General features: G+C 48.4%; 1 protein-coding gene across 3 annotated transcripts; it reads right to left on the reverse strand.

Moving 5' to 3' along the window:
• VSTM2A (V-set and transmembrane domain containing 2A) lies at window positions 1-26,802 on the reverse strand. Of its 3 annotated transcripts, none has more exons than XM_081102188.1 (5): window positions 26,381-26,802; window positions 24,420-24,586; window positions 23,341-23,391; window positions 21,311-21,647; window positions 1-2,042 (listed from the first exon to the last, which is right to left on the reverse strand). In XM_081102188.1, the coding sequence occupies exons 1-5, from the start codon at window positions 26,454-26,456 to the stop codon at window positions 1,966-1,968; spliced, it is 708 nt and encodes a 235-aa protein (XP_080958314.1). In that variant the 5' UTR covers window positions 26,457-26,802; the 3' UTR covers window positions 1-1,965. The 3 variants fall into 3 exon arrangements, with proteins under 3 accessions (XP_080958314.1, XP_080958313.1, XP_080958312.1); XM_081102187.1 differs by having other exon boundaries at window positions 1-1,920; window positions 26,381-26,741; XM_081102186.1 differs by lacking the exon at window positions 1-2,042 and having other exon boundaries at window positions 21,012-21,647; window positions 26,381-26,741.
• Window positions 26,803-27,159: the final 357 nt, after the last annotated feature.

Here is a 27,159-nt window from a genome sequence, read left to right on the forward strand (position 1 = left end):
AATAGTGCAATCAAATCCTTTATTTATTTTTTCATTAGACTGAAATAATAAACCAAATGAACAAGGAAAATGTCAATCAAAGGTTTAGCATGAAGCATTAATTCCCAGTAGATAATGTCAAGAATATTATGAAAATATGCACATTGCCTGTAATTGAATTGCAGAAAATCAATGCATTTACCTTCGAAAAGCAGAGGTATTCATTGCCTTCAAGCTTCAGTTTAGGACCTTGGGCTAGGAGCTGAGGGTCTTCTGGTTTTGTTATGAAAAAAAAAAAGGAAGGACCGCTCTGGAAAGGAAACTCAGGTCATTGCTATCTCAACCCACATCTATCCAAAGTGGATATGGCCCACACGAACAGTTCTGCCCATCATTCTTTGCCAGAGCAGAAAACAGGCTCTAAATAAAATAGTCTAAATGATCATAAACCACAAATAAGAATGGAACATTTAAAATAATAATCCAGTTAAGCAGCAAAAACTGAACAGATGATCTTCTTCAATCAGAAATGTGTTGTCAACTTTTGCATATGCTATTGAGCCAACAACCACATTTTAACTTTTAATTAGGAGACATTAAGAGATAATTCGGAGCAAATAACAGAACGGTGAACCTACAAAAATTCATCAAGGTCAAAGGAAGCACACCTTTAGCCACAGCAAGAAGTGTTGTTCCATGAAGTCAGGGAGTGATGGTGACCACTTCGTCTTCTCCACTGTCACCTCTGAGGCAAACTTTCTAGGAGCAACATTGCTTTTTGACAATAACAATGATGACTGTAATCGGGGCATCGCCATCAAAACCAGAGAGTGTACATTCCTTAGAGTCGAGACCCTCAAACCTCAACAAACACCATATGTGAAGAAACATAGCAAATCCCAACAAGCATACACACAACAGAAGTAATTCATTTATCAGAGACCAATACAAGCTTGAATATGCATTTTCCAGAAGGAAGGAGAAGCCAACAGGCCACCTGCAGCTGTCAAACCTGTGGCTGTGAAACAAGGCATTTCAAAATCCACACAATCCGTGAGTCATCAGTGAGAAACAAATGCTTTGTCAAAAAAAACCTTGGTTGATGACCCACCATGTGGATCTTTGTATGTGTATATTTATATCTATTATGATAAAAACCAGCTTGCATGAAGGTCATAGTCTATCTACTTTGAAGTTATAGCACACATACTAGAAGCAATTTACAGAATTTGTCCAGTTTGCATATACAGGAATTGCAAAATGAATTAAAATACATTGAGATATAGAACACCCAAAATGTATTTATAGAAAGCTCCCAGGATTGACAGGGATTGGCCGTAATCAGCGACTTGCCACCATTGAACAGGAACTATAATCAAGAAAAAGGAGAAAAATCCAAGGAAAAATGGAAAATTAAAAAAAAATTCTTTCTTTTATTATTTTTTATTTAAAATAAGGTTCTCCTCGTTGCCTCGCAGTGGTGATCATGTTGTTCTTGGCCCCCAAAACTGGGGTGTCGTTTGGTGATAGTTGGTATGTCCTGGAGTCTTTTGATCTCTGTTGGCTTCCTGCAATGATGGGTCTTTTAGTAGGAAGTGGTGATCTCCATAGTAAATATTTACTATCCTGATGACGTTCAGGCCAACCCCTGAGCCCGCAGTGAGAGGATGCTTTCAGTATCCGGAAGAAAAGGGGAAAAAAGAGATGTTGCTATCGGAACATGTCCTATCACTTCACACTAATTCTCTTGAAATGAAAGATCATGGGTTTTGCCCAAGAAAACATTATGGACAAAGCGTGTGAGGGCCTCTTCAGTTATGCTTCCGGAAGCAGGTGCTCCTTGTCTGGGGGATTAGGCTACAGTGGGTGCGTGGTGGTGCTTGGTGTTTAGGGTCAACTTTGCTGTCCGCTCCGTAGGTTTTACAGGCGATTTGCTCTTTGCTTTAAGAAGAGAAAGTGATATTGGAAAAAAGTCAGCACTTTAGATTAAAGCAAAGCACCCTTCACAAAGCCACAAACAAGAAGCAGGACAGAAAGTCCATGGCTTGTAGCTATCCTGGCACCTGCGAAAGAAGTTATAAGATATTCGCTCATCTTGAAGATTTCCAACGCTCCTTATCAGGCTGTTTTAAACACATACACATATATAGTTAATTAGCTCGCCAGCTTGGCTCTGCTGCTCATGAGTGTCTTGGCATGCACTGTAAATGACAACACATACAGAGTATTTCAGTCCCAGGACACGGGTCGTGTGTCTGTTTTCAAACAATGCCATTCCACGGGGGGTGGGGGAGGGGGCCCCGAGAGGAAGGAATCCCCAGCGCTCCCTGCCAGTCGTCATTCTGGGAGGATTCTTCCTACAGTCACGGGCGGCTCCTATAATGGGACCTACAGACACGACCTGCTTTCCTCCCCAGACCCCGAGCAGCGGCTCCCTGTGCCCTGGGGTGGGCACAGGTGGGCACTTCCTTTTAGAGGAAGAGCTTCCTTAATTTTTACCCTTGAAGTCTGAGGCAAAGAAATTACAGTTTTTGGAAGAGCTTTGAGACTGTGTAAAGGGAGAGAATGCAATTGTAGTTTTGCAATTTTTCTTCATATAATGTATCTAATAAGTTCGTAGTTACAAATGATGTATCAAATACCTTTATTAGTAAGAAAATTAGGTCGTAATCAGGCTCAAAGCATTTTGTCTTTTCTTTCTCTCTTTTTCTGTCTTTTCTAGTTGGAGAAAGGTTAAGAGGGTTTGAAGGGGGTGAAGGTAGACACTCAACCTTTTGAATAATTCAGCTAACCCAGGTTCGGTCCACATTGGCAATGACCACAACTGAGGCGAAAGCACGCCCTGTCAGAAAGTCACGGCAGCAGAAAAGCTAGGGACTCGGTTCTCAAATGACCGTCCAGTGGCCTGGCCTTGCTGTCCTGCCAGGTGCCCTTAGCGCGGTCAGTGATTGGCTGCCTTCCTTCGGTAGGTGAGCCACATGTCACACTACGTCCTCACAGAAACCCAACGACTGGAGACCCAGAGGTTAGTGATGGGTCTCGAGAGCCTGTTACTTCTCTCAAGCTGGGCCTGAGGTTCAGAAATGCGGAAGGGACAGTAGAGTAGACGTGCAGCTCTAAGAACAAGGAGTGTGGCAGGGAAATTTGCACAATTTATGCAGAGCCCCTAGCACTGGGGCTTCCCAGAGTTAACCGCGTGCTCTTGTTCCCTTTGAGGAGAGATTCTTGGACAGGGATTCATTTTTTTGAAAAAGAAAACAAAAGGAATGATTGATTCCTTGGCTCCTTAAGTAGCCAAGGGTATTTGACACAATGTCTGATATTGAATAAAGGGCTGAAAGTGCTAAGAGCAAGAAAACGACATAAAATGGTTCATTCAGGAAAGTCATTCTGTGAAATCATGGTTTCTTTCTTAGCCTGGGCCTTGAAAGCTGGCCAAAAGGCACAGGCGCTGCGTGTTAATCTCCCCTCTCCACGGCAATGAGCCCATCACAGGGTCCGCCTGACCAGCGTTCCCATCAGAAATACAGGGGACAGCTATTTCTTTTTGACCCAATGTTTCCCACCATCCGATGTCCAGCATGTGCAAGTTAAAACAGAATTTACATGAGCAGCATCATTGCAAATAAATCCCATTATACACAGAGAAGGATATTTTAAGGCAACTCGAACTTTGAACTGCCATCTCATAGCCGATATATCATTGTAATATAGTACCCGCTCCCCCCCACATTATCCATCCACTCTACGCATGCATTTCCTAGCGTATTTTTTAAAAATATATTTTATTGATTTTTTACAGAGAGGAAGAGAGAGAGATAGAGTTAGAAACATCAATCAGCTGCTTCCTGCACACCTCCTACTGGGGATGTGCCCGCAACCAAGGTACATGCCCTTGACCGGAATCAAACCTGGGACCTTTCAGTCCGCAGGCCGACGCTCTGTCCACTGAGCCAAACCAGTTAGGGCTCCTAGCGTATTTTTAATTAAATGACATTTATTTCCATCAGGCCAATGACAAAGTTTTCTTCCCTGCACAGTAAATTATAAAGCAAATCACTGATTGTTTGTCTCTTCTTTCTACGTTTTATTTATGCTTTGAATGAAGAGATATGTTCTTTATCTTGGTAATCTCAAAGACTTAGGCAGTGGGATTTAAAATGCTATAATTTGTCCTGTGTGTGTGTAACAGATATTCATCATTGTCCATTTCATTCGGAGGTACATTGTCCTGAATATAACAGTAGTTACTATTCTAAGTACAAACCTTGTTTATCAAACATGCTATGGTCTATTCTATAGACAAATTATATCTATATATCTATATCTATATATATCTATATATCTATATCTTTATATATCTATATCTATATCATATCATATCTATCTATCTATCTATCTATCTATCTATCTATCTAAAGCAAACTTTGGCCATTCATCCTGCTCTCTCTCACTATCCCAGCCAGGGACATTTTTCTTTCAGGAACAGGTGAGAGCCAAGGTTGCAGTCAGGAGCCTTCAGTTCTAACGGTCTCAGGGGCCACTCACTTCTAAGATCCCAAATACGGCACTAATTTCTTCCATGTTTTCTAAAATGAGTGCAATAATTATCCATGGTTTTCAATTTTAGTATGTCAGACATTGTGCTCAAGTAGGATCACCCTTCCTTCCCACCCCATCTCTCTCTCTCTCTCTCTCCCTCTCTCTCTCTCTCTCCCTTATTCTTTCCTTCTTTCTTTGCTCTGTGCCCAGGTCAAGCAGAATAACCTGTTATCCCCTTAATCCGGCCATGCATTTAACTGCCTCTTGCCCTCACATAACCTTCTGTCCACTGGGTCTCTTCCCAACACCTCCTTGTAGACTCTCTTGCCTCTGAACTTGAGCAGTATTTTGGTTTTGCCTTTCCTATGCCCCTCACACAGCTTACATTGACCTGTAACTCATTATAGTTGTATCTTATCTCCCTGATGACCATACAAGCTCATGAAAGGCAAGGGGTGACATTTTAACAATGATTCGTCATTACTTGCCATGTCTAAAACAATGTCTAAACGTTTGCCCCCAACACAAACGCTCTGTGAGGAAGAAAGGAAGGTGCTATCATCTATGTCACATGAAGAGCATGTGCAGAGCGCATGCCTGGAGGAGGGGCCACTCGATAGAGCCTAGAGGTTTCTCTGTAGGTTCTACTTCACGGCCTCCTTCGACTTCCCTGTAATACAGATGCCTTCACTTGTCTTTATGCTTAAATGTTCTCACAGTGCTCTCGCAGGCGCCATTCTCCACACCCTTGTAAGACAGGGAGGTACTTTCTCCACATTGCACGTGGGAAAACTCTAGGGAGTCTTCTTATAAGTCCCAGGAGCGTAGGCACTTGGCTTCCAGCTTCAGCCCTTTTTGTGCTGCATACAACACCAGTCTCATCGCCTCCCCCGAGATGGGCGTCTGGAACGCCTTCCCCAGAGAGCGTCTGGGACCAAGGAGAGTTTGGCCAAGGAGAAATATGGGGGGAAAAGTCTCAAATATTTTATGCTCATGTTAATGATGATTTCAGAGGACAACAGGAAGTCCCACCTATTTCTTTCAAACACAATGCCAACTCGGGTAGAAACCGCATGCAGTTACACCACCACGTCATGCTTGTCATTGTCACCGATGGCTAAGTCCCCCAGGTCCCCGCCTCACTGAACTCAGCACAGCGTCCCACTGAAAGTCTGCCTCGCCTCCCACCTGTCCGCCAGCGGGGAGAACTTAGCTCCCTTCGGCGCCTCTCTTCACACTGCGCCATCAGGACTATGTCTTCTTCCCTGGATCTAGGACCACGAGGCTGGGGCGCGGGGGGCCACTGAATAAGGCTGCATCCCTCCCCCCGCTCGTGTCGGTCTCCAAACTGACGGGACGGGATGGGGCAGCTCCCACGTGTCAGTGAAGACGTGCTAGTGCATCTCCACTGCCCTGCCATCCTGCGGATCAGGAACATGGAACTCAGGACGGGGACAGCGCCCCCCAGGGTCCCATGGGTGCAGGTGGAAAGCAAAGGCACAGAAGGGAGGACACAGCAAGGCAGTCAGAGCGCCCAGCAGACAGATGGGCTCCTGGCAGGGAACCCCCGGGGCAGGCAACCCGGCCCCATGGTCCCCCCATCTGCTCCATCAGGACGGGAAGCTATTATTTATTTATTTTTGATGCTATTATTTAAATGGGCAGGAATCTTTTCAGAGAAAATGCACAACATGCTTCAGAGAAGAAAAACTTAACTATATATATATATAAAAACCTCGAATATTCAAATAGACCAAACGGCGGAACAACCCAACAACTGAACAATCAGTCGCTATGACGTGCGCTGACCACACGTCCTCTGTCCAAGCTTTTGACCCAAATCTGATGGACTGGGACCAAAGGCTACGGTGATCGCTAAAGTGCCACCATTAGTTAGTGACGGGAGAGACAACCAGAGTGCCGTCTACCAGGAAAGATCATCGGAACAGAATCTGGGTATTTCATTCAAAGGACCACGCGAGCACTGAGCAAGGTCCAGGCAGTGTGTCCCCCCCTAACGTCCACCGCTTTCAACTACCCACTTTCTCTGGGGAGTGGGTCGCTGCTGGATTCCTTTCCTGTCTGAGTTCAACTCCTAGCTGGTTCAGACAAGACAGGGGACAGTCAGGGCTCAGGGTATCTGTCTGCAGATTTGGGTACAATTCTCTCTACGTTTTTTCTTCTTTTTTCTTTTTTGGTTTGAGTGTCTAGTGCAGGGGTCCTCAAACTTTTTAAACGGGGCCAGGTCACTGTCCCTCAGACCGTTGGAGGGCCGGACTATAGTTTAAAAAAAAACTATGAACAAATTCCTATGCAACTGCACATATCTTATTTTGAAGTAAAAACACAAAACGGGAACAAATACAATATTTGTATTTGCATGTGGCCCGCGGGCTGTAGTTTGAGGACCCCTGGTCTAGTGGAATCAAAAGAAGCAAGAAAAGAGAAAGAAAACAATTTCTCTCCCACGGAGGCCCGTGGTCTGACCCCAGAACCTTTACTTTGTAACAGGGAATATGAGTGACATTTATCATATGAACAGACCTAAAGATGGAAATCTCCAATAATAAAGGCAGCGACAGCCCCTGATGTCATGCTGCCCGTGAAGATGCCAGGCGCACACAGGACGGAGCGTCGCTGGGAACAGACCAGCCTCGCCACACCCTCTGTCGCAGACGCCGGCTTCAGAGCGACAGCGGCGCCGGGAGAAAGACCAGAGCCAGTGCTCAGTGCACTCTTGCCTCTGGCTCGCACATACTATTTAAGGGAAAAGCCAAATAACAGGGTAATTATCTCCTAGAATTTTTTTTGAAAAGAATACCTTTCTATCAGAGTTATTATGTGTCCAGTGCCAATTTCTTCCAGAAATCCCCTATTTCTTTTTAAGAAATGTGCTTCATTTTAACCCATTGCACAAACGGCTTATTTTATTGAGCCCGACTTGCAGGCAGGCACGCCTACATGTCCTTCGTCATCATCGCACACCTCTCCGCCGGTCGTGAGGCCGCTCTGGCAGCTCAGGGAGAGCGGGGCAGTTTCTCACGGCCCTCTAAATGGCAAGGCGCCTGGGGACACCCCAGTCACCTTGGAATGTTCCAGACTCTCTTCCTTACAATGAGTCCCTGTAGGCTTCCCGGGTTTCTGCCTCCTTCACTGACTCAAAAAGGGACCCACGAAAGTGACAGCACATTTTCACTGTGACTTGCTCATCGGGTAGGGACTGCTCTGGGTGCAGGCAGCGTGATGATGATGTGATGATGATGATGATGATGATGATGATGATGGGACAGTAGCTGATATTTCTTGAGCACTTATCATTCCCTCAGCCCTGACTGTGATCTGGAAGCTGCCTCAGAGGTTTTGCTGATGAAGGAACTTTGCTGAGGGGGGCCTGCTTTGCGCTTGGGTTTCCTCAGCGGGTAGGTGAGGCGGCTGAGGTTCAAAGCCAGTTCTATTAGACTCTACAAGCGAATTTGCTGCTAATTCCTCTCTCCTGGCCATTCTGCACACCCGAAAGCCTTGCTTTCTCAGCTCTGCCCGTGGGAACGTGAGTGGCATAGATGAAGTGGGAGGGAGAACATATAAATGAGTGAAAAAACAAGTGAAATGTTTTCAAACAAGGACGCTTTAAGACCACTTATATTTAATCCCAGCTGGCTGCATCAGTGAGAATGCTTACTGTGAGCGCTGCGCGCACAGGTATATACGTAAGTGCTGCCAACGTGCTTGAGACCATGGACTCGCGGAGCTGAAATCTGCCTCCTGCGTGTTTTCCTATTAACCAGCCAACTCCGCACGCATAACACGAAGGTTGACATTCACCCACGCCTTCTTGGAATGATCACATGTTCCGCGTTAGGACGTGTGCTTTTGCTGCACGCGGCTGAAAAACGCCGCATTTGTCCAAGGGCTTAAATAAGGACATTAACGTGGGGAGGGGACTGGAGGGAATTGTGAGGACAACTGCGGCGGTGGGGTGGCATGGCTGCAGGTACGGAGACCCCAGGGCACTTATGGGGGCGGGTGGCTGGGAGAGTTTGCCCTGAGTGAGGAGGCTAGAGTTATTGACTACCAAGCAAAGAGCTAAGAACAACATCTATATTATAAAAACCCAGTGGCCCTAACACCGTAATGACCAAAGACCAGTCACCAGGAGGCTGTGTGCACAGCGAGGCACACACGGGTGGGCAGGGACTTGACTCTAGGTCCCGTGGCACAGCGGGGTCTGGGGTCTCGGGTCTCGCTTGATTTCCGGCGGGTCTGGGTCTCATGGGATTTCACGCGCTGGGTCACTAGTATGTTCATGTTTTCGCGACCACTCTCTGATGGGAGAGAGAAGTATGGGCCCCACCCACACTTTCTGCATGCTGCCCTAGACCCCCGTCCTCAGCCTCACCAGAGGAAAACTCCTCATCAAAGATGGAAACATACCTCACAGTTTAGAGAAATGGCAATGGAGAGACCCAGAGCCAAGGAACAGAAGTAAAGGAAAGAAAGAAACAGCTGTGACTGTGATTTCATTTTTCACACATCTACACTAATAAAAGAGAAACATGGTAATTGGCGTACGACCGCTACCCTTTTCATTGGCTAATCAGCGAGATATGCAAATTAACTGTCAGCCAAGATGGCGGCCAGCAGCCAGGCAGCTTGAAACTAACATGAGGCTTGCTTGCCTCAGTGACGGAGGAAACCAACGTTCCCCGCCTGCGGCTGCAGGCCTCTGAGCGGGCAGTTTAAGAAACATTGTAACAAATACCGCCGGACTTCAGCCAGCAGATTCACAACATTGTAAGCAAAGGCCAGAAACCTACTTTCAGCCGCGGAGGCCTAAGAGCTGGAGCCAAGCCTCAAGATAAAGCTGGCCCAGAATAAAAAAAAAAAGAAAAAAAGGAGCGGTTGGGAACTTCAGTCACTCCCAGCCTGAAAACAGCCTTCAGCCCCTCACCCAGACTGGCCAGGCACCCCAGTGGGGACCCCCACCCTGATCCAGGACACCCTTCAGGGCAAACCAGCTGGCCCCACCCATGCACCAGGCCTCTACCCTATATAGTAAAAGGGTAATATGCCTCCTGGCACCGGGATCAGCGTGACAGGGGGCAGCACCCAAACCCCCAGATCGCCCTGCGGCTCTGTGTGTGACAGGGGGCGGGGCCCTAACCCCCTGAGCAGCCCTGCTCTGTGCCTGATAAGGGGGAGCTCCCCCCCCCCCCACAGGCCCTGCTCTGTGTGTGATGGGGTAGAGCCATAACCTCCCCATCGGCCCTGCCCTGAGTGTGAGAGTGGCAGCGCCCCAACCCCCCTGATGGGCCCTGCTCTGTGTGTGACGGGGGCAGTGCCCCAACCCCCTGATTGGCCCTGCTCTGTGCCTGACAGGGGGTGGCGCCGCAACCTCCCCATCGACCCTGCCTTGAGTGTGACAGGGGATGGTGCCCCAACCCCCCAATTGGCCCTACCCTGAGCGTGACTGAGGGTGGCATCACAACCTCCCAATCTGCCCTGCTCTGTGCATGATGGGGCGGCGCCCCAACTCCCCAATTGGCCCTGCTCTGAGCCCGACCAGGGGCTGCACCTAGGGATTGGGCCTGCCCTCTGCCACCCGGGAGCAGGCCTAAGCCAGCAGGTCATTATCTCCTGAGGGGTCCCAGACTGTGAGAGGGCACAGGCCGGGCTGAGGGACCACCCCCCCCCCCCGAGTGCACAGATTTTTGTGCACCGGGCCTCTAGTCTATATATATAAAAGGCTAAGTGACCGACGGTCCGTCCGACCGACCGACTAGCCAGTACATATGATGCACACGGCAATTTAAAAATAAATGTTGACTTGTGCATATGCGATACATATAAAGCTCTCAGAATGTATATTATTGAAATCTCCATGAAATGATTTGTAATGGATCTATTATTGAAGCTACATTTGGAAATAGTATATTTATAGATAATATAAAAAATATATCTAAAAGTGTGATTCTTTGTCCCAAAACTGAACATGTTCATAAATTAAATGAAGAAATTTTGAATATACTCGATGGAGATTTTCACACCTATTTGAGTGATGATTCCATTGAATTAATGGATGATACTGAAAACAAAAATTTTCCCATCGAATTTCTTAGTAGTATTACTCCTTTGGGAATGCCGTGTCATACATTAAAATTGAAAGTAGGTGCAATCATCATGCTACTGAGAAATCTTAATAGTAAATGGGGTCTTTGTAATGGTACCAGATTTATTATCACAAGATTTTGACCTAACATTATCGAAGCTGAAGTAGTAACAGGATCTGCAGAGGGAGAGGTTGTTCTGATTCCAAGAATTAATTTGTCCCCATCTGACACTGGGCTCCCATTTAAATTGATTCGAAGATAGTTTCCCATGATGCCAGCATTTGCGATGACTATTAATAAATACAAAGACAAACTCTAGACAGAGTAGGAATATTCCTACCTGAACAGGTTTTCGGACATGGTCAGTTATATGTTGCTTTCTCTCGAGTGCGACTTCATCACAAGGTAAATTAGTCAAGCACTCTGAAAGTGTTTTTACTCTTAATGTGGTATACAGGGAGATATTAGAATAAGTTTAATCAATTTATCAGTCATTGTTTTTATTAATATTGTTTTTACATGATGTTTTTGTTTTCATATCATATTTTTATATCATGTCTTTGTTGTTGTTATATCATGTTGTTATAGTTATTTATTATTCAGTTTATATATTATTTTCATATACATTTTACTAACTTTCTTTAATCTCTGACACTTCTATTATAGAGAAAGGGCAAATAGTGATATTAAAATATTTCTTCTAATTAATTTCCTTTCAATGTGCATGAATCTGTGCACTGGGCCACTAGTCTTCTTATATAAATGGAAAAATAGAAAGCTATCACCATATTTTATAAATACAGTAATTTGTCCAAGTTAAAAATTGATTTTAATTGTTCAGCATCATCTGTTTTTGAGGAAAAAATTATTTGGCGACTGAATGCTATAGGATACAGAAAAGCATCAGTGATATAGCTTTAGAAAACACACTTGTTTTCACCTAAATAAAATTTCTTAAGAGTTTACCCATATATTTTCCATGTTTGAGCCAATGCTTTCACCATTTTCATGAATATAGCTATTTCAAAATTATCTGAATTAGTGTTTTAGAAATTATCTTCATAACAGAAATTTTCTTAGACATCAGAATTAAGCAATTAACAGGTAGTTGAAGATTTTATAAAATCCATATCCTACTTATGAAGGCATGCAAATAAAATAATACAACTATATAGTTGCAAGGGACTGGTCATCAAACTTCTCAGATATAATTTGTTATGAAATATAATCTAAAATAAACATTGTTGTTGTCATGGGTGTGGAATGAAGGATGGTCCAAGTGCTGATTTCTAATCCTCTCTCTCCATTAACACATAAGGGATCTGGGGCTATTTTCTTAAAGATCAACCAAATTACATAAAAATTCACATCTCTTCTTAGCAGTGGTATTATCCTCATAAGAGCTCTGGCAAAGCAATATTCAACCCAGAAACATTTATTTATCTCTAATTATGTGCTAAGCACAGTGCTAGGTACTTCGATAACACCAAAAGGATCAAAGATACAATTCATCTTTTTTCCCGTCCCTTCATTAGCTTTTTATTTGAACTGTTCAGAGTTGGTTGAACACCACTTTGGCAGGTGTGTTAGAAGCAGCATACCTCCTGGGTTTGTATGGTGCCTTACAGTGAGTCAGCACCTAAGGACCATGACTTTATTTCTTTAAAACCTTTATATTTTTAGATCTTTGGAAGTAGAGTGAGTTTTTATATTCAAGAAGGTTTTTTTTTTCTACTTAGTGGTTATGATCCTACAGCTTGGTCCCTAAATGAGCATTTTTCAAATTAATTCTCCGATGCTAAGAGAAGTGAGGATATTGCCTTCATGGCAAATAAATTTGTTTAATCAGAAAAATCAAAACTCAAATACTTTCCAAATGGCTGAAGAAGACGCCGCTAAGAAAGGAGAAAAAACTTGGTCCCATAACAGACCCCCTTACTGCACACGGCTTGACACCTTTGTATTTTGGAGTTTGGGATATCTGATGGCATTATTTACTCTTCATTACAATTCTTGTGTCTGTGAAGGTAGTCGATTTGCTTAATTTGACATCCATTTTCACTTTTTTAATAGTTCTATAGTGGTAGGCTTCGCAGGATGAGCAGCTCTAACGCCGAGCATTTACAATTTGCTGCAAGTCAAGCACTAAGAGCTTAATTTATAGGAGGTCTGCTTTATGCATCTAAGATTCTGAATTCATGCAGAATGCTCTCTCACTTGTTTGAAGCAGTCATATTAAATGAAACATAATGATCCTGTATAAATATTCCAGCGTATTGATTTTCCTTGACACTCCCAATGACCACAACATCGCTCATCACTTTGCCCCAACTCTGAAGCAGGGGCCGAATGAGTCATACCATTGAGAGGAAAAATGATCACATAATGTTTTCTTTATGGACTTTATATGTGCTTGACTTATTTCAGCAATATATATTTATCAAGCACACCGTTCTGTTTAGAAAAACAGAAATAGTAATTTGATGATCAGATTCTCCGTTCAGATCCCAGGAAGCAAGGTATGTTCTTCATTTCATGCTACTAGCAATTTCTAAGTATGCCACCTTCATAATATATGCACAGACACACATGTACATGCATTGCATGTGTGTATACACAGATGTGCACATGTACATAGAAGTACATGTGTACATAGGTTTAATTTGTCATGAGCTCTATAATCACAACACCCCATTGTTTTACTTTGCCTTTTTTTCTATCTCTTTCTTTCTTTTTTTATTTCTGTATTTCTTAATTTATTTATTGACTCTATTGTTTAGTTTGTTTTCCCTCTCCTGAGCTGTCATTGCCTATTTTTAAATTTGAAATTTTTAAATATTTTTCCCCTTATAACCAAAGTAATAAATTATCACTGTACAAATGTTATCAATAGAGATACAATAATCAAATAATTAAAAATCGTAACTTATCTTGACTTTTGATGTACATTTTCACATACTTCTTCCTGTTGTTTTTCTATGCACATATCTCAGATCGATTTAAAGTTTTGTGTTCTATATTTTTTTAAAGTTTTGCATCCTATATTTTTTCACAGTACATGTTGTGTTCAGTTCCTTTGAATTTCATTAAACATTATTTGAAAACATGACTCTAGAAGGTTTTTCATATGGTTTTAACACATTGACTAGGTCAGTGGTTGGCAAACTGCGGCTCAGGAGCCACATGCGGCTCTTTGGCCCCTTGAGTGTGGCTCTGCCACAAAATACCACGTGAGGGCGTGCACGTACAGTGCGATTGAAACTTCTTGGCCCATGCGCAGAAGTCGGTATTTTGTGGAAGAGCCACACTCAAGGGGCTAAAGAGCCACATGTGGCTCGCAAGCTGCAGTTTGCCGACCACTGCACTAGGTGGCTTTCCCACTCTTGGCCATTTGCGTATCTCCCATGATGGAAAGACCCCGTGACAGGCACCCCTGCCCAAGGTCTGGGCCACTTCCCACTGGTCTGCTTGCAATTCCCTCCTGGGAGCTTCGCTGCAGGGACGAATGGGCCGCACACGCTAAAGCCTATGGCTAATCTTCCCTCCCCAGGGTCCCTCCGGAAGAGAAGCACCCCGTCACCATGCAGGTAACAAGCCAGCAGATGCCCGCGTGACTGCAATCTTCACCTTCAGCTAAAAAGTCTTTGCCAAGATCCTATGTCCCACAGTTTGAAAAATAACTAGGGTTTTGATGGGGTTTGCGTCAAGTCTATACATACTTTTGAAAGCCTGACTTTGATGATTATATATTTTGTCCCTAACATTTTCTGTTTGTGTATTGCTGTCCTATAGAGAATTGATCTCAACTTACATCTTTATTTTGTCTTTATCAATACTATATGATCATGTTCGATATCTCTAAGTCATTTGGAGTGGGTTACATAATCATAGCATCTGTAAAATTGACACTTTTTCCTTCTTTTCTTAAGCATTAGACACAAATATTTCTTTGTTGTATCACTTTTTGGCTACATTTGTAGATTGAATACATGTTTTAAATTATGCATAGTAACATATTATTTTCATTTGCATTATTTTGTAGCTGGAAATCTTCTAAGCCCCAGGCCTCTGATTTTATGCTAATTTTTCTATATCTGATATTTCTTTTCTGCTAAGCCCTTTAATCAATCAGAGTTCATTTGCATTTTTATCATACATTGTGATACTGTTTCCTTTTGTCATTTATTAATTAAACAAATCCTTAATTATTATATCTTAATTCAGCAGGCATTATATTATTTTACATAATCGTACAGGTTTCCAGGCTTCTTTTCTCCTGTCATTGCTATTCCTATTTGTGTTCCTTAGTTATCCTTTGGAATCATGGTTATTTAAACATGTGTTTTAATATCTGATGGGTAAGAGGAAGAGAACTCACCATGGAGAGCGTGGTCATGAGCTGGGTTTACTCTTATGTCACTTAATGCTGACAATGACCTTGGGCTGTATGCGTGATAAGCTTTATAAGTAAGGACTCCGAGGTCCGGAGGTTTCGTGAACAGCTCACTCCACACACGGGTAGCCAGTGAATCTCAGACACAAATCTGCATCTATGTGCGGCCACAGACTGTGCCATGCTTTTTATAGGGTCCCGCATCCATTTTAGTTTTCTCTCTTTGTAAAGTTTTAGAAATGTTTCCACTTATTGACGTTTTCAGATGCATCTGTAATTACTTTATGATTTAAAAAATTCAGAGGTTCTTTTTTGAAATCTTGCATATAATTAAGAGAGCAGCCAGTTTGTGTAATTGCAACTTCCAAATATCTATTATTCATTCAGGGCACACAGCTCAAATTCTTGAAAATCCTTTGGATTTTCATTATGTTTTATAGGAAGGATCCAGTTCCAACCTTGGGCAAGACAGCTGGTGGCTAATACGGTCTGGTTATATCCGGACAACTGACCAGTTCACAGCATTGTGACAGAAGAAAAAAGAAAGTTCTGAAATTGCAAACAATAAGGCATAAGCCATGGCTGAAGCCCTGACCTTCCTTCTTCGACTCATCACTGACCCCGCCCCCGCACCCCCCCCCCCCGCACCCCCCAAACAAGGCAGCTACTTGCCACAGTAGAGCCCGTGAGGCGCAGCATTCACCTTCCCATTGCATTGCCGCTGAGAGTTGTACTAGACGAGCACAATGCGATACTGGTCAAGCAGTTACCCCTTATGAGGCCTGGTCTGTGTATCTAACTGCATTTCATCCTCAAGACGAGCCAATGGAGACTCAAGCAGCTCTGAGTGGTGGGCTGCGATGTGAGCGTCTCCCTCCCTGACCGCCATGCCTGCCGCCTGCGCTGGGAGTGGCGGCCCGAGGCCGAAGGTGGAAGCACCTGCTTCTCTCTGTGCTCTGCAGCCGGCACAGTGCCCTGTGTCAGGTGTTGGTGGCAGCAGAGCTCCACGGGAGGGGGAGCCCTCACCTTGCTTCTCGGACCTGGGTTCCCTTGACTGACAGAGTGAGTCTCTGCAGCTACTTCTCAACCCTTGGGTCATCGGTCCAGGGAGCTGCTTCCCTGCAGCTGCGTGAAATCACTGGAGACCAGGGCTGAGCGCGCTGGCACATCTGCGGCACGTCCCTCCTCCACGACGGGCTCCTGGTCCCCACAGCGAGCCTGTGTGGCCTTCCTGCACCGGCAGGGCCTGCAGCCTCCAGAGTCTTGGGTCTGCAGACCCAGCTGGTTCCTGAATTTCAGGGAGTTGAGTTAAATATGGTTTGTGGGAGAACTTAGCCAATATGGGCCATTAATCTACATATTTTCAGTTCAAACATATCTCTAGCAGTTTCCTTGGCCTGCATCCCACAAAGCATTGCCTCACATCTATTTTTCATCTTATTCATAGACACTCAATTTACATGGCTGCCCTCTAACTGACAGAATTGCAAGGAGCAGATTAATTTTACCAGCGTAAGCAGCCAAGTTGGATCATTAAAACCCAACTCAACAGTAAGGCCTGAAGTATACACCTGGCTCTCCACCTCCATTTCCCGCGTAGTCAGGTCAGGGGAACACCCTCCTGCCGGCCCCTCAGCCCTCCCCTCCTCCCCACCGGCTCCCACCTCTGTTTGAAGACTGTTTCTGCTCAATCTGCGGGTTCTGGAAGCTGCCGGGTCCCACCCGCCCAGGAGCCGGGGAGCGCTGGGCTCCCGCAGCCGGGGCAGCAGCTGCCCCTGGAGCCCCGGTTTGCATCTTGGTGGAGACACTGTCGCCGTGTTTCAGAGCTCGGAGAAGCAGCATTCTGGGCAGCGACTAGAGACGCCAAGAACCACACGTGGGAGCATCCCTACACCTGAGCCACGGCCAGTGCTCTTCCCAGCGCCAGCTGCGGGCGCAGGAGCCAACACAAAGCTCCCCAAGGCCGTCTCAGCACCCGGGTAGGAAAACGGTCCCAGAGAAAGACCCGCTTCTGAAACAGTAGCATCTTACACACACACACACACACACACACCTCACAGTAAGTGATAAAAATACTTTCTGACCCATAAGAACTTTTTAGAGGTAACGATTCTCATAATTTACTGCTCACAGAAATGCCTGCTCCGGTTCTAGACTCAGTAGGTCCTGGAATACGACTTTTGACAAGCCCGAGTCTGGCCCGGTTGGCTGCGCTACACTCTGAGAGACACTGGTGAGGGGTCTTGGTCAGCGCTGGCACAGAGGCGACGCTATTTATGTAAATATAATTGTAAGAGAAAGAAGGTGAAAGCCAACATATCCCACTCCTCTCCCTCCCCCTTCTCTCCCAACATGAGCGCCACGTGGGGGGGCCACTTAAAGAGAAGCAGGTGCGAGCTGCAGGGTCCGCAGCCAAGACGTTGTCTTGTCCTTAGGGAGACCAGCTACCCTGCTCTGCCTGCCTCTCAGAGGTTGTCCTTAGGGAGACCAGCTACCCTGCTCTGCCTGCCACTCAGAGGTGCCCGAGCGTGGGCCTCCCAGCACCGCCGGGAAAGTCCCCAGAAAACACTCCTAAGGCACAGGAAGCACAGACGCGTTGCTCTGGAGAAAACCATCGGTTCTGACCAGCAAATAGGGAACGGCCCACACAAGGAAAACGGCCTTTCTGAAATCAGCGAAGCAGGAAAGGACCTAAGAACACGCAGGACACGCCCTGGGGAAGATGAGGCGTGAGGACTGGGAACCCGGGAGACACGGGCTGGGATCAGACCCTGCAAGCCGGCGGCGGGAGACACGGGCTGGGATCAGACCCTGCAAGCCGGCGGCGCTGCTCCGGAAACACCATGAGTGAGTGTTTGCTCTGTTGCGACCTGTTCCCTGTGTTAGAACAGACACAGGCCTGCTAGTAGGAGCTGGTGACAGAGGAGAGAGGGAGAGGCCCGCGCAGAGAGGAAATCCGTGTTGGTGGAACAGAAAACAGCCTGCTGTCCGAGGGTGTTGGGAGGAGACAGTCAGTGGCCCCGGTGACTGGCTCCTTGTGGCAACGCACCGAAGACGAGGCGAGAACATTGCCAAGTTTCGCAGACCTGTGGTTGTGATGGCGTTTGCGATTGAAAGGATTTGGGAGCCATGGAGGAAGAACATGTGTGTTTTGGTGAGAAAGCTGAGATGATAAGTTCAGGTTTGAGTTCTGGGGTTGAGGGGTCCGACTCGGATGCCTGTTGCTGTGAGACAAACCACCTGGGGCCGAGTGCCTGAGGGGGACACGGGGCAAGGATCTCTCAGGGTCTGTGCCCAGCTGGCTCGGGCCGTGCTCACTGGGCATCTCTCACAATGCAATGAAGTGGCCGCTGGGGCTGAAGGTCAAGGTTGGCAGCTAGGGGCTTCGTTGGGCAAGGGGATGTCAAGGGAGCTGCACTTTTTCAGGGGTTGCTGGCTTCTAGGGGCCATGGCAGAAGCCGCCAGTCCTCTCAAAGCCAGGTCTGCAACAAGCATAGTGTGACTTCTCATCTTACAGCCGAAGTGGTCATGGGCCCGCCCAGGAGGGGGGTTGGGGGAGGGGAAGAGGGGCCACCTCTCCGTGGGCACAGCCTTCTCTGCTCTGCCATGTGCTCACAGGTCATATATGTGGAGAAATATTGGGGGACAATAGTGAACCCCAGCCTGGCTCTCCTGAATGAAATCAGAGTTGGAAATGTGAATGAATGGAGCCTGAATGAATGAGTGAGTAAATAAAGCATGGGCATTGAAATCAGCTTTATTTGAGTAGAACCTGAAAATGTATAAAGCAAAAATGATAAATCAGGATTAGGTATTACGCCGAGTAGAATATACCATAGCCACCTGGAGACCGTGTTCTAGACAATAACCCTGCAAGTCGGGAAATGTACACACGAAGAGAAGGGGTGCTGGGCCAGCCCAGCTTCTGGCGAGAAGTTAGAAGAGGTTATGTGGATAAAATATGTTCTCCAGTGTTCACTGGTAGAGAAGATAGAAATGAAAAATGTTGACATACTTCAGGTTAATCTTTGGGACGAGCAGGTAACGTTTAGTGAGCATGGCTTTCAGTGAACACGGCTTCTACGAGCCAGCATTCCCCTCTGTTCACCTTCCTCTGGAAAAAGCAATGCCTGAGCCTGGGCTGAGCTGCAAAACAAGCGGCGATTTCATGTGGAAATTGCTAGAAGATCTCTAAAGCTTGCCATTTAGCTCCAATCATAATACTCAAAAAGACGTATTCAAATACAACAGGTATTTGCAGAGTATGTTATATAATCCAACGTTAATAGTTTGGAAATAGGTAGGACATTTTATTCTGTGCTTAGAATCTCTCATTGGAGTAGGTAATAGAATGCTTGATTTTTATTCCACAGCATGGGTTTCTGAAATCTAGCCGGGAGTATTCTATGTGGGCTAATCATTTCACTGCCATGATTTGAAGTTTTCTCTAATTAGGTGGTAAACTGTCTGCTGAGGCTGCTCTGTACATTTGCATATAGTGCCTAGTAGCTTCTTCTGATGGCATGAAAGGGAGGGGCAATGCCGCCAAAGACGTTAAATCTTTATCAAGTAATGGCTGCAAACTTATAACCACTAAGTGCATATATGTGTGTGTGTGCTATTGATGTGTAAGCACGCACACACATATGTATTCTAGGTATGGTTTTGTTCTTTAATTTGGGAAACAAAAGAGACAGTAAAGAGGAAAATGAGACAAAGCCAAGCAAATGGAGCTTTAGTGAAGGCAAGTCACCTATTCATCAGACTGACATAAATCGCCACGACCAAGGCCTCACCTACATCCAAGGCAGCGCAGAGTCACAGGGCCCTTAGCCACGCTTTCTGCAGACACACCCACTAGCACACGAACATAAGGAGGAATCCTAGGTTGGCACACATTATTTTAAAAGCATTGTTCACAAGAAAGGACTTAAAGATATATCTAAAATAAGATATAATTATATATACCCTATATAATAGAAGGCCAGCGACCATAACGGCGTCACAACCAGAATGACCAATTGACCAGTTGCTATGAGGTGCATTGACCACCTCTTCCTCCCCCCGGCCCACAGGCTCCGATCGCCAGATGGTGAACGGGGAGCCATGGGGAACCGGGATGGGTGTTGGTAGTGGCGCGGGACTGGGAACTGGCGAGCAGGCAGAACGGCCGACCTCTTGGTCCCTCTCCCTGATACACAGGCTCTGATAGGTCGCCGGATGGCAAATGGGGAAACGGGGTGGGTGTCGGCAGTGGGGCGGGACTGGAGACTGGCAAATGGGCTGAGATGGCCCTGGTCGCAGGCTAGGCCTGGGGACCCTACCCGCGCACGATTTTGTGCACTGGGCCTTTAGTGTATATATAATTATCCTGATGAAATGACCAGGTTTAAAAAAAATTTAATGGCAAAAGAGAACTTGAAAGTTAGCCATGTAATTTTCTATTACCAATACTAGTAGCAATAATTTTTCGATGATAAACTATAAAGGGAAAAACGTAAAGCACGATACATATTTGTATGCCCCCTCCATCCTATAGCATTACGTCAAGTGTGGGAGCGAATACAGAACGTTCGCCAGGGTGTGCAAGGCACTGCCCATCCCAAGAAGCCCGTGTCCCACATCAAGGCCGAAACTTCAGGGAGTTTCCACAGGCTGAGTGATGCAGACACGCATGCCACTCAGAACAGCTTTAACTTGCACAGCGGACTGTGGGCACGTCTGACCGAGCTGCCCACTCGGCATGGAAGGCATGTTTGCAGGAGTTGCCTTATCTCTGCGCCAATCCTGCCATTGCCATCATCCCTTTCCTCGCGGGCAGCTGATGCTTCTCCTCCCCAATCACAAACCCCTGGAGAGCAGCCCTGCCTAAAGCTACGGGTCCCTGACGATGGGGTGTCTCTCTTTCATTTACATGTTGATGAAGTGAAAGTCTCTTAATTTGGGTTGTTATCAATACATAAATCTATAGAGAAAATGAACATGCATTTATAATGCAACCGACATGACATGATTTATTATTCTTATAATGGGTCAATACAGAAGGTAAAGAAATGAAAGTCCAGCTCTTAGGTCCCTGGACAGGCAGCACGGCCGGCAACTATTGGGGCGGGAGATATTCCCAATGGAGGCCAGCCCCGGGCTCTCTGCGTCTCATCGTTATTTCAGCTGAGCTAGGGCTCCGACTTTCAAAACCGTCACGCATACACCTGGCTACTCTCCTTGACCCATCGTCCGGGGGAGGGTTGTGTGAGTGGCAAAATGAAAGGCTCAAAAGTGGTTTCCATACCTGATTGTGGACTTTGTTTGGGGATTTTGGCTACCGCTTGAGGACTGGAGGTGGAGGGCATTCGCTGGTTGGCGGAGCTGTGGATGCTGCTGGGGGCGGCGGCCGAGACATTCTTGCGAGGCTTCATGTCTTGCAGCCACATGGGCGAGGCTTCGAAGGCCTGCATCCTGCGCGCGTGGCTGTTGGCGTTGACCTTCAGGTAGGCCTGGGCCTTGTGTTCCTGCAGCGCTCCGTAGTTGGCGTCCGTCACCCTGCACTCGTACAAGCCTTCGTCCTTTTTCCTCACCTTGGAAATCTGAAGCTTGTGGGAGATGTCATTGCCTTGGACTTTCACTGTCTGAAAGACGGCAGGGAAGAGAAATGAGCAAAGGGCTACATCAAACGACGGTGTCCCCATGCTCTGCCCGAGCGCGCTCCTGGTGGAAAATGAGACTCCTCCCGGCCACGTCTGAGAGCTTCCTGTGGTCTCAACCGTGAAACCCTAAGGTCGTACTTATCTCAATCTACTCCAACTGGCTTCACCAATCGTGAGCTACTTAGTTCAATCCAGCCAGCGCCCGACTCCACGAGCCGCGTGCCCCCTCGTTTCCCAGGTGCTGGTAACGGCTCTGCCATTTTCCAATCATGGGATTGGCCCAGCCGGGGGCAAACTACGGCCCGTGGGCCGGATCCGCCCGTTTGAAATGAATAAAACTAAAAAAAAAAAAAGACCCTACCCTCTTATGTAATGACGTTTACTTTGAATTTATATTAGTTCACATAAACACTGCATCCATGCTTTTGTTCCGGCCCTCCGGTCCAGTTTAAGAACCCATTGTGGCCCTCGAGTCAAAAAGTTTGCCCACCCCTGGATTGGCCTCTGCCTGGTCAGCTCAGCTGAAGGAACATGAACCTGATGAGGTCAAGTCTAGCATTTACGGAGCCTCTTTCCTTCACGCTGGGCTCCCACTGAGAGATTCCAGAAATATTCTGCGGGTGGCGGTGACCAACAGCAACCTCAACAGAGGACGCGCTCTCCTCCCCACGTTGGAATGACAGTTAAAGGCGTCGGCGACATAGACTTGGATGGTAATGACTTTTCTTCTCAGCTTTTGGAACAGTCTGACCTATCGTCATGGGGTGGCGTGACTCAGGGTGCAGACTAATGCCACCTGAAGTCTTGTGGCTCAGAGTACACCCCCTGCCATCATGGGGTTTCTATGCTACGGGAACCTTTCACACTGCTTTGCTCCTCAAAAGTGAAACTGGCACGCAATTCTTCTAATAATTTTTAGGCCAGATTAATAGCAAAGTGTATATATATGTGTGTATATATATATGTATATATGTGTGTGTGTGTGTGTAAATATATGGTTATGTAGAGTATATATAATTCTATATAATATGTAATATATATCCCTAACATCTTTATCAAAACAGCTGGATTTGATAGACATTATATATTATCCACGATTAAATGATGACGGATTTCATAAGACATTGAGAATATTTCACACGCAGTTATGAAAAGTAAGAACCAGTAACGTAGAAATCTATCTCTATATTTCACGGTTTAACCTCTTCAGCGACGTTTCTGTGTTTATTTGGGCTTTTGGCTTTATGTTTGTACGGTTTCCTGTGTGAGTACGTTTCCTATGAAAGCGCCACCATCCTCTCCACGGTTTTGAACAGACAGCAGCATGCAGCTCTCTGCCCGTGCAGCGTGCAACCGCTAGAAAGCGAACAGCAAAGCAGGGTCACGCCCCTCTGGTGACAGCAAGCCCATTCATCCTCTAGTAACTGCTTCAATATTTTGTGATTAAAAAAAATACTTTCACGTGCCAACTCTAAACGGGCTTCCATTTTTACGCACCCAGAGAGGCAGCCACACGGGCTTCCGTCCTGCGTTTGCGACATTGCCTTTTTCAGAGGCAATAAGCAAAGGCTTCACAATAGGACACGCGAAAAGCCTGGAATGCACTGATTTTTCCCCACGGGCCTGCCTGGCCCGGACGGAGCGCGCCCCCTGTCGCCCGCCCCGCGACACTCACGCTGATCTTGGTTCCGTCGTTGTCGGGGTCTCGGTCGGGCAGCAGCTCCACCTGCGGGAGAAGGAGACGGAGCTCAGCCCGGGCGCCCCAAGGGGCCCGTCCGGACCCGTAGCAGCGAGGCCATCCTCGCCGCCCAAGCATTTCAGCGGCGGAGGCGGATGGATGTAGCAGGAGAGAGGAGCGCCGCCCCGCCGGGTGCGAGCCAGGCCACCGCCGCGCGGGGGCGCTCTCCGCTCGCGCGCTCGGATGCGCCCGGACACGCGGTACCCAGCGGGCGGGGAGGGTGGCGCGCGTGTGGGTGGGAGTTTGCGGGGACCAGACTCCGCGTCTTTGCCGGACTGCGTCCCCTCCCCGGGGTCTCAGGGACAGATTTTCTTCCTCTCATCCCGACAGCCCCGATCCGTCTGCTGCCTCCTGGGCTGAACTGTCTCCAACCTGCGCTCTGACCCCCTTTTCCTTCCTGTCTCTCCTCCCCCCTTTCCCTTTTCCTCTCCCCTTTCTTTCTCCCCCTCCTACCCGCTCCAGCCGCGCCCCTTCCACCCCGCCCCCCTCCCCTTCTCTTCCCTCTTCTCCAGTGGCCTCTGCACCCGCCCCCTCTCCTCCCAGCCCCCTCCTCCTCGCCTCTCTCCCTCCTCCCTGTTACCCCTCCCTCTTCTGTCTCCCTCCTCTCTCAGGAGCCTCTTCTGCCAACCCCAGACGTGGGGGCCGGGGATAGAGACACCCACAGAGTTCCCCACCCCACCCCACGGTTCCTGATGGGACAGCGAGTGTCCCGGGACAGATCACACCGAGGTGCCATCACACACACCTTGACAAGACCCGGTACTGCCAGGAGGAGGCCATTCCCAGTCTGAACCAGACCGACGCACAAGACTTCCTCCTTGGTCTCCAACTAGAGTCCCCGGGACACAGGGAGGCTCACCCGCTGGCGTCCCCGGGCCTCACTCCGGCCAAGAGAGCCTGCGGTTCCCAGGGGACACCCAGGCACACGTCTTGCACCCCTGGCTTGGACACACCCGGAGGTCCCAGGGAGTGACTGGGACAGAGGCAGCGGGTGTGAGGGCCACCCAGTCCTCTACCTGAGCGCCGGCCACCTCGGCCGGGGGCTCCAGGCCCTCAGGGCCCCGCAGGAACCACCACTGGATCTCCAGGTACACGGAGGCCGAGCCGCTCTGGAAAGCGCACGACATCTCCACATTCTGCCCCTCGGTGGCCGTCACGTTGCGTGGAAACTCAGTGAATTTTGCTGCAAAACAGAAACGCATCCTTTTAGAAGGTCCACAGCACGCTCGCCAGCTCGCGTTCCTGAGGAGATAGCTCCATTTTTCTTGGCTTGAAAAACAAAATCCAGAACAAACACCCCTCTATGACATCCCGCACTTTGCCCGGCTCCCCGCCCCCTCTCCTTTGCCTCTTGCCTGTCTTCTTTTTGGCACCGGGCCCACATCACTCTGCTGTCCATCAAGCCCGGATAATGGAAAGCCTAACGAGCTTGCCAATAACTCCCTCTGTTAGTCAGGCTGCTCAGTTAGGAGCACAGCAAGCCTCGCGTCAGACTGCGGTGGCCCCCAGATCTGCCGAGGTGCGCCTCAGACACACCTGTCAAGTTGGTGGATGAGGATGGCCTCGTGCCCCTAAGTTTCTGAACCATCTATGGTAACTGGGTGTCTCCTGTGGTGGAGACTGGATCGTGGTTGCCTGCCAAAATGCACATTCCTGATTGTCAAAAGCAATAAGCAATTGTGCTCAGCGCTGGAGCAAGCCACACACTTCCTCAGCTCTAAGTATTTCTTTCTCTCCAAATTCACCTTCACGCGTGTTCCCGGCAAATCCTTGTGCTGCTAACTGCCACACAGCCCGGGATGGAAGGACCGCACTCCTGGACGCGGTGGTTCGGAAGAAAGGCCGTTGTGAAGACACTAGAGAGATTTCCCCCGCCCCCCAGTCCTTCCATGACCAACCTCGACCCTGCTCGTTTGCAAGATTCATGGAATCAGAGCAAAACCCACACAGACCAGATGCCCCCTCTCTCCCCCAGGCATGTCTTGAACGTGCATGCTTCTGCTGGTTGTGCTTGTCTTGTCTGAGGGACCCCTTGGGAAGAGCTGACGGGTCCCTAAAAGTAGTGTCAGAGAGGTCTGGGGCTGGCAGTGTGCACAGATGCAGCGCACACGCATGGAGAGGGGGGCCCAGGGGCTGCAGGACTGGCTCCGGGTGAATGCGCACCCCCACCCCCACTTTTTAAGGAGAGCCACCATCAGCGTCCCTTTTCACAATTTCATGAAACCCCAAATGATCTCCATGGACATGGAACTGCATTTATACTCAGAGTAAAGGGGAGACGCCAAGAAGACATGCTGATGGGAAAAGGGCTTTTTGTTCCGGGGGAAGGGGGAGGTGGCCTTTCTGCCTCGGAGGCTGCGGCTTCTGGCCCGGCGGCGAGCTCTGTTCGTGGTGCTGAAACCGGCCCGCAGCCCGCGGGGTCGCGAACCGCTGGATTCCGCAGGCTGCAGGCGCGCCGTTGGAATGCAAGTGGTGCCTTTTATGGATCCTCCCAGGAGTCTGTCCTTTGACACACACATGCACACGAAGTCACCCGGACCCAGAAAAAAGGAAACTAGAAACCCATCTGCCTCCAAGGAGCAGGAGGACTGGCCTCGGACAGCCCCTGTGTGTTGGCCATGGTTATGCATGCATGAGCGGTTACCGTGTGCACGCACACAGAGGACACACACACACACACACACACACACACACGCACACACACACACCCGTGTTTCTGCTCACCGAGCGACCCACCTCACTGCCAGGCACCAAATAGATTTGCTCTCAGATCTAGCATCCCTACCGTTTCATCAACTTTAAAGAAAGAAAAATGCCTAACAGAACGCGATGATTCCACTGTTCCTTGCTAGGAATCTCACATCTGCCTGGACACACCACACACACACACACACACACACGCACACACACGCGCACACACGCAAACACACACGCACGCCACAAGCAAATGCATGTGTGCCAAGGAGCCCGGACTTACCTTGGGAAGAAAGCCCCGGCTGCACGTAGAACACAGAAAAGGCAAATCCGACACACGCCAGAAAGATCCCCATCATTCCAAAAAAAAAAAAAAAAGGAAGAAAAAGGGAAGGGGGGGGGGTGTCACATCAGTGGAGCCCGCAGCCCGAAAGCCTTAAAGAAAGGGTGCAGGAGCCCAGGCGACCTCAGAGCCCGGCGCGCCAGGCTGCGCGCATCCCGCTGCGGGCTGGGCGGGACCGGCGTGCGGGGCGAGCGGAGCGGAGCGGCGCCGCTGGCGGAGGCTGCAGCCGGCGCGGGGGTCGGGGAGCCGGCGGCCGCGCGGTGTCTCCCCGCCGGGCTGCTGCGTCCCGCGCCCTGGCAGCTCGGCCCACGTCAGCCGCGGCTCGGGCTTGCGTGATCACTGCCCTCCCTCCTCGCCGCGCCAGCCCGGGGAGCGGAGAGGGGCCGGGGCGGGCGGAGGACCTCGCCGGGCTCGCCGCGCCGCAACTTTTCCCTCTAATGGCTGCGATGATGCCTTTAACTCTCTGCGCGCCGGGCCGCCCGCACCCGCCGGCGCTGGGCCGCAGGAGCGCGGGCGCCGAGGTGCCGTCTAGTCTAGGGCTTCCTCGCGCAGAGCAGAAGCATTTGCTTTCCTTCTCCCCCTCGGTGTGCAGGGGTTCTTTGCAACGCCGGCTCGCTGGGCAATGCCGGCGCAGGATTGCGGCGGAGCAGGGCTGGGGGCGGGCGCTCCCGCTGGAGGAGGAAGTTGGGGCCTGGGGGAGGGGGCCTGGAGCGAGAGGG

This window comes from Myotis nattereri (assembly GCF_964212035.1).
Source record: "Myotis nattereri genome assembly, chromosome: 11".
Lineage (NCBI taxonomy): Eukaryota > Metazoa > Chordata > Mammalia > Chiroptera > Vespertilionidae > Myotis > Myotis nattereri.

Excerpts from the sequence above, each read along its gene's own strand:
- VSTM2A (XM_081102186.1), bottom strand. The coding sequence starts at position 26,456 with ATGATGGGGATCTTTCTGGCGTGTGTCGGATTTGCCTTTTCTGTGTTC. Across the intron at positions 24,587-26,380 it reads GCCGGGGCTTTCTTCCCAAG|CAAAATTCACTGAGTTTCCA; the intron begins GTAAGTCCGGGC and ends TCTGTTTTGCAG. Across the intron at positions 23,392-24,419 it reads CCGAGGTGGCCGGCGCTCAG|GTGGAGCTGCTGCCCGACCG; the intron begins GTAGAGGACTGG and ends CTTCTCCCGCAG.